We start from the raw sequence: 6,428 nt of genomic DNA, 5'->3' as shown, positions 1-6,428 counted from the left end.
AGGCCTCCTAGCTTAAGCACAACTTCGGAAGGGCTCCATCAGCTCCTGTGTGACCCCTGTTGTGTCCACTGTCTGTGGTCAGTGCACAGAAGGACAAGTCCAGGGTAGGGGGCAGGTATAATCTCTCAGGTTTGCCCACAGCTCAGACAGCAAAAAGTCAGCCAGACAATATCTGTGCGTTTAGGCCAAAGTTTAGACTCCCTGGGTCAGCCCCCTGGCCTGGCTGCCCAGACAGGCCAGTAGAGAGTCTAGGCTGCAGGGCTCTCCGTCCCCTAAGAGCGCATGTGCACCTGGAAGTGCTCACAGGGGGCATGCTTCATGGTCAGCCCGTAAATGGGGGTCATGTCCACCTTCACACCTGGGGTCACACGGAATTCCACCTGCTGCAGGAGGATGGCCAGGAAGAGAAAGACCTCCCCGCGGGCGATGGTCTCACCGATGCACTTCCGCTTGCCCAAACCGAAAAGAATCACCTTCTCGCTGAGAGCTTTGTTAATGGTGCCACCAGCGGTGAGAAACCGTTCTGGCCAGAAAGCAGATGGATTATCCCACAGCTTCCTGTAATTGAAGAGAGGCAGCTGAAGTAGCAGCTTGGGGGCTCAGAACCATCAGGTGGGTTGAGCCCCGGCTCAAAAGAATAGGGTTTAGGCAAGTAGCTCAGGGACAGGAGAGTCTGAAGCTTAGGAGAGAGTGAAGCTTCCCCTGCCCCCTCTCAACTTACTGGTCATGGTTGCTCTGCCACTGGTTTACAAAGACACAGCGCCCCTTGGGGATGTAAAAGCCATTCAGACTTGTGTCTCTTGTGGTACTGGGGAGGGGGGAAGCTCAGTTAGGCTCAGGGCCACAAGGAGATCCCCCTGCCTCCCATACCGTGTCCCTCCCGCTACCCTGATCAGGTACATGAACTGGAGTAAGGCCCAGCAACAGACAGCAGCGGACCCGTGGAGCCTCACCTGTGGGGGATGGTGAAGGGCATGAAAGAGGAATGTCGGAAGGTCTCCAGAATGAACGCCTCCAAATAGGGCAGCTGGGGTCTGTCAGAGAGCCGGGGCTGCCGTGCGCTGCCAATCACTGTGTCTGCAGAACAGAAAGGACCAGACAGATGAAGCAGCCACTCAGACCTTGGCCGGACCTCCTGCCTTGAGCACAGTGAAGGAAGCCACCACCTACCCAGCTCCTCCTGAATCTTTTTCTGCACCCTGGGGCTTGTCACCAGGTACATGAGGCTCCAGGAGATGGCGGTTGTGACTGTGTCAAACCCTGGCCAGGGGAGAATAGAGGGCAAAGTTAGGTGGTTGGTGGGTCAGGACAGCTGGGAAGAGGAAGGGCACAACGGGGTAGCTCATACCAGCTCCAAAGAGGTCCATGACGACATTAACGATCTTCTCATCTGACACCTGGATATTGGCATTCTCGTCCAGTCTCTTGTCCTGACAGTGCTCAATCAGGCTGTCTGTGATGTCCCGAATGTGGCCCTGGGTAGGGAAGGCCCACGGGTGAGCAAGATCCCAAAGCCAGACTTGCCTCTCATCCAGGCCTGGTCCCTTCCCATCCCTATAGCATCTTCCTTCAGCAGGTGACTGCTCCATGCCCGAGGCCACCACTGCAGCTTCTCTTGCCTCTCCAAAGCTGTCTCCTGACTCAGGATACTAGCAGCCCCAACTCGAGGGACACCTGACACAGAGTCCAGTACCATCATCATCTGGACATGTTTTTTACCCTTTTCTCTCCCATGAGGCCGGAAGACCAACTCTTTAACTCTTTCTGGTCCCCACAATAACTGGCCTAGGGTCCTGCATGGACAGGCTATTCAGTAAATATTGCTGTCTGATGGAAAGATAGAAGGGCTGGTCAAGAAAAAGTTCTATCTCCCTGCCAAGGATGGAGTCCCCTCCACTACTGGCTTCAAAATCCCAGGGTGAAGGCCTGCGAGAGCCTGCCAAACCCTACGCTGCTCCAGTTATCTCTGACCTCCTGACCCCTGACCCTACCCACTCCCTACCACTCATCTGCCCCTCCCCAGCCTGTACCTTCTCAAACGTTTTATAGTGTTCCTTGAGCATCTTCTGCATGAAAATGTAGAACCTCTGATTCAAGTCCTTGAAGACATCCAGGGCAGTGTTGGGCAGGTAACGGAGGATAGGGATGAAGTCGGCTGGGTTCCCAGAGGCAGTCACCTCCCCGAACTCATTACTCAGAGTGAGTATGCTAAGCAGCTCTTGGCTCTCATGGTCATAGCGTCGGCCAAAGCACATGGCACAGATGACATTGGCCACTGACACCACTACATACCTGTAGGGGTCAAAGCGCCCAGACTCTGCCATCAGCTCCTGGAACTTGCTGATGAGGTGCTTGGCCTCCTTGCTCACATGCTCTTCCAGGTAACAGGAGGATGAGGAAGCCGGGTCTGAGGCAACGGAGAAGGAGTTGAGAGCATTCTGGGCCAGGCGTCGCCGGGCAGCCCACACTGGTCCAGAGTCTGGGTTGAAGGTCATACTCTGGCCATCAGCGACTAAGGTGAAGCTGTAGAGGTCAGGCCGGCCCTTGAAATCATCACCCTGCCGCACCAGGGCCTGCCGGATGGTGTCCAGGCCGCTGAGCACCAGCACGGGTGTGCAGCCAATGCGGATCTGCAGCACGTCTCCATAGCGCTGGCTCAGCCGCGACAGGGCCAAGTGTGGGCTCTTCCCCAACGTCAGCACGTGCCCGATCAGGGGCCAGCTCCAGGGCCCTGGTGGACTCTTCAGGCCTTTAGGGACCCGAGGCTGCCAGGCCCTGACCACCCAGAATACCAGGCAGAAGGTGGCAGAGGCCAGGAGAAGCTCTGTGGCCGAGATGGGGATGGAGAGTCCAAACACAGAGAACATGATCGGTGTAGAGATTCCAAGGTGGCCGCTGAGAGGTGGGATAGGAGGGAAAGATCAAGACATCAGATGGGGAGCTGGGAGGAGCCAGTGTCCTAAAGTGTCAGCACACTGGTCAAAGAAATGGAAAACCTCATCCAGAACTGTTCACTGGACATGAAGGGGAAGAGGAGGTAGGAGAAGCTGTTTGTTGAGCTGCTACTATGAGCCAAGAATTTTAGTTATTCTTCATTCAGTCCTGGCCACAGCCTATGTGGTAGACTGCAGTGAGGCTCAGAGAAGGTATGTGACTTGCCCAAGGTCACACAGCCAGGACGTATAGGATTCAAATCCCAATCCAAATTTGCCTAATTCCAGAGCACTTCCTCTTAACCGCTGCACCAATCTAAACATCAGCCTGTGATTTCCATAGAGCACCTATACTATTACTTACTTCGTATTTTTCTAAAATCAACTTTAAATCCACACAGTTAGCAGCATTCCAAACCATAATATCTGTGTGAAAGTACAGGATTTTTTTTCCCCTAACATATATTAAAATAAACACATAATCGATGTGTATCACCCAATTCCCCGTGAGTACTACCCACCCAACTACGGAAAACACTGTCAGAGAGCAACGGATCATCCACTCCTTCAGCCTTATTTCACATTTGGGGAAACTCACCTCCAGAGGAGGCACTGACTTGGCTAAAGCCACCCAGCACTCAGACAGAGCCAGGACTCAGACCTCTTAGGGAAAGTTCCCCGGGAAGTTTCCAGCTCCTGTCATAGGCACTTCCCTTGGAAGAGTGGTCAGATCAGTCGATGAAAAGGGATTTTCCCAGAACGCTCAGTTCTCTATTGCTCAAACCCAGGGTCTAGGGAATCCTGCCAGACTCTGGGACAGGGTGGGGCAGGGACAGGGGACTGCCCCCTTACTTACTGTCTAAGCCACTCTGCCCTCATCCCCAGCTCTCTGAGTTCAACTGACCCACGGTTTAAAAGCAGCTGGAGGCCAGCTAGATTGAGGCTCCCGGTCACAGAATTCCAGGCCAGGGTTTTCACTGGGCTCAATTCTCAATGAATGAATAGTCTGGGCCTCCCCCATTTGCCAGTCACAAGAGAGCTGTGAATAAATGGAAGGCTCCCACCAGGCAAAGGCTGCAAGAAAACTCCAGACTGGAATCTGGGAAACTAGGAATGGAGCTGAGTTTAACAGAGGCTGAGACAATACTTTCTCTCTAGGTTCGGTCTAGAAAGGGTGTGCAAATTCATGGACTACTCTCTTCGAGGCATGGGGCTCGGACTGGGACATCTTACTGGTGCCCTGGACCGGTGGTCAGGACACCCAGTGTTCCAGGCTCTATGATGTGGCCTTGGATTAGTCGGTTCATTTTACCCTTCTCACCTCCAGTCACATCACCTGAGAGAGGGAGTGCGACATGATCTCCGATTCAGGGTGCCCAGCTGATCTCAGAGAAGAGAAAACCCAGATCTGACCTGGGGAAACTCACAGTCTGACTAGTGAGGTTTCCCCACAGAAGAGCCAGCCAAGATGGGGAGGTTATATGGTTCCTACCTCAACTACTATAGCCATCTGTCTAGGGAGGCTTCCTGGAGGAGCTGAATCCCAAAGCACACATTAGTCCCAGTTCCTTGAGTGAACTGGGGATACTGCTAGGCCTTGGTGTGCCATGGTTTTCCCTTCTGCTCAGTGGGTGCCCCAAAGACCTCTAGCCTTCATAAGATGGCAGGAGGCCAATCGTCTGATCAATTCTCCTTTGATTTGGATATGTTGAAGTTTTGTCGAGAAGGAGGTTAGAGAGTAGATTAGCAAAGTTCCAAGAGCAAAATTACAGTGTGTTAAAGTGTGGGGGGAAAATTAGTCTTATTTTTTCCCTACGTGGGATACAACACTGTGAAATTCAATCTTCAACTGAAGGCCCAGCAATTCTCCTAAAACACAGTTCTTTGTTTCTTTCCTTAACAAGGTTTAAGCTAGTGTTAATAAATTAAAAAGAGAAATTGCTTTTCTGTCCACTTCAGCTTTGTTTTATGCCCATTTCATATTGTTGTCTCTGTTGTAATTCATACTTTTATACCATTTCTGATGTGTAAAATTGGTTGTCTTGTAAATATCTTATAAAGAGTTCAATGGTAAATAAACTATTGTGGCTGTTAATTTTGAAAACAAAAAAGATGGTAGGAGGCCAAGAGAGGTGTGACTGCTGAGTTTTCAGGGTCAAGCTCTCTGCAGCGGGCAGTCTCTCACATTGACTGCCCCCAGCAGAGGACAGAGAAGACAGTCAGTCAATGGAACAGGGTAGGCCTCTCGGCAGTGCCCAGGACTTCCACTCAGACCAGCCTCCCATGTCGGGCCAGCACACCTCAGCACTGACAAGCTATGCCTTGGGAGGGTGTCTCCAGCCAGGGGTAGCTTTTAGATAAGTCAGGGTACAGCTAGTAAGAACCCAACCTGCCCCCTCCATCTACCCTGACCACCCAGGAGAAGCCCCCCTCACACAGCCTGTGTGAGGGCTGCACTGGCTCACCTGTGTCCTTATGCCAGCCTCCCAGGTGACCCTCATGGGGAAGCCCCAAGGCATTCATGGAGTCAGTGGGAGATGGAGCTGGAGCCTGGGTCCTGGAGCCCTGAGAGGGGAGCATCTGCATCTAGAGTTCTGATACTAGTCGTGGGACCTCGGGCAAGTCCTGCCCTTCCTCAGGCTTCAGTTTCCCCACTTAGTGAGGAAGTTAGACTGCCTCCTCACTAAGGACACTCTTAGCCTCCTTTTTTTGAGGTGCTACACCAGAAAGACCTTGATGAATCAAAATTTTCCTTTGGGGGGAGGGAAGGGACAACCCAGAAGCCCCCAGCACTCACCTGCGTCTGCGGGGGGGCGGGGGTGCAGAGCTGAGCTGGGAAGAGTGGTCCCTGGAGTCAGGGAACCCCCGAAGAAGATCTGGGAAGGCTCCAAGGAACTGTCACCTTCAGGGTGAGCGTGAAGGCACTGCCACCTTTATAGGCGGCCTTCGCGTGTGGCCACGCCTCCTGGAGCGCTGGGATGGGGCGGGGGTGGGGGGGGGTGCGGCTGGCGAATGGTCGCTCTAGGATGGAGAGAGGAGTGGGGAGACAGGACGCAAGGGGATAGGTAAGAACACACTATGGGATGCCTCAACCAAGTGCCGGCACTTAAAGGGGTGTACCTGGGACCCCCAGTTCCGAGGTACCCCATGGATAGGGCAGAGCCCAGCTGAGAAGGTTTGGGGGAAGTAGTCCCATGATAGCCCGAAAGAGGGTATGGGGGTGCTCTATCCCCGGGCACGGGGACCCGTCTCCCTCATTTTTGCACCCACTGAAATTTGGGGGTGCAATTGCTTCCTCCTCACTACTAGCGGATGGGAGCCAGGCAGGCAGGGAGGGGCGGAGCTGCGGGTGATGACATCCTAACCCGGGTTATTGAGTCCATGCTCGCGTGAGAAGCACGACGACCCCAGCCCCGAGGTCACCGGGGCCGGAAGACCAGAGGCGCCGATGGGCTGGCCCCTTCCTCCAGAGCCCTCCACCCCCCCAACCCCAGA

The 6,428-nt window shown here is 53.7% G+C and overlaps 1 protein-coding gene across 1 annotated transcript; it reads right to left on the bottom strand.

The window, feature by feature from the left end:
• Nucleotides 1–249: 249 nt before the first annotated feature.
• Nucleotides 250–5,854, bottom strand: CYP1A1 (cytochrome P450 family 1 subfamily A member 1). The gene is made up of 7 exons (XM_079912824.1): nt 5,731–5,854; nt 2,031–2,895; nt 1,349–1,475; nt 1,171–1,260; nt 954–1,077; nt 722–808; nt 250–558 (listed from the first exon to the last, which is right to left on the bottom strand). The coding sequence occupies exons 2-7, from the start codon at nt 2,865–2,867 to the stop codon at nt 273–275; spliced, it is 1,551 nt and encodes a 516-aa protein (XP_079768950.1). The 5' UTR covers nt 2,868–2,895; nt 5,731–5,854; the 3' UTR covers nt 250–272.
• Nucleotides 5,855–6,428: the final 574 nt, after the last annotated feature.

The sequence above is a fragment of the Stenella coeruleoalba genome (assembly GCF_951394435.1).
Source record: "Stenella coeruleoalba genome assembly, chromosome: 2".
NCBI lineage: Eukaryota > Metazoa > Chordata > Mammalia > Artiodactyla > Delphinidae > Stenella > Stenella coeruleoalba.
Note: the sequence above shows the minus strand (reverse complement) of the source record. Positions and strands in the feature narration are given on the sequence as shown.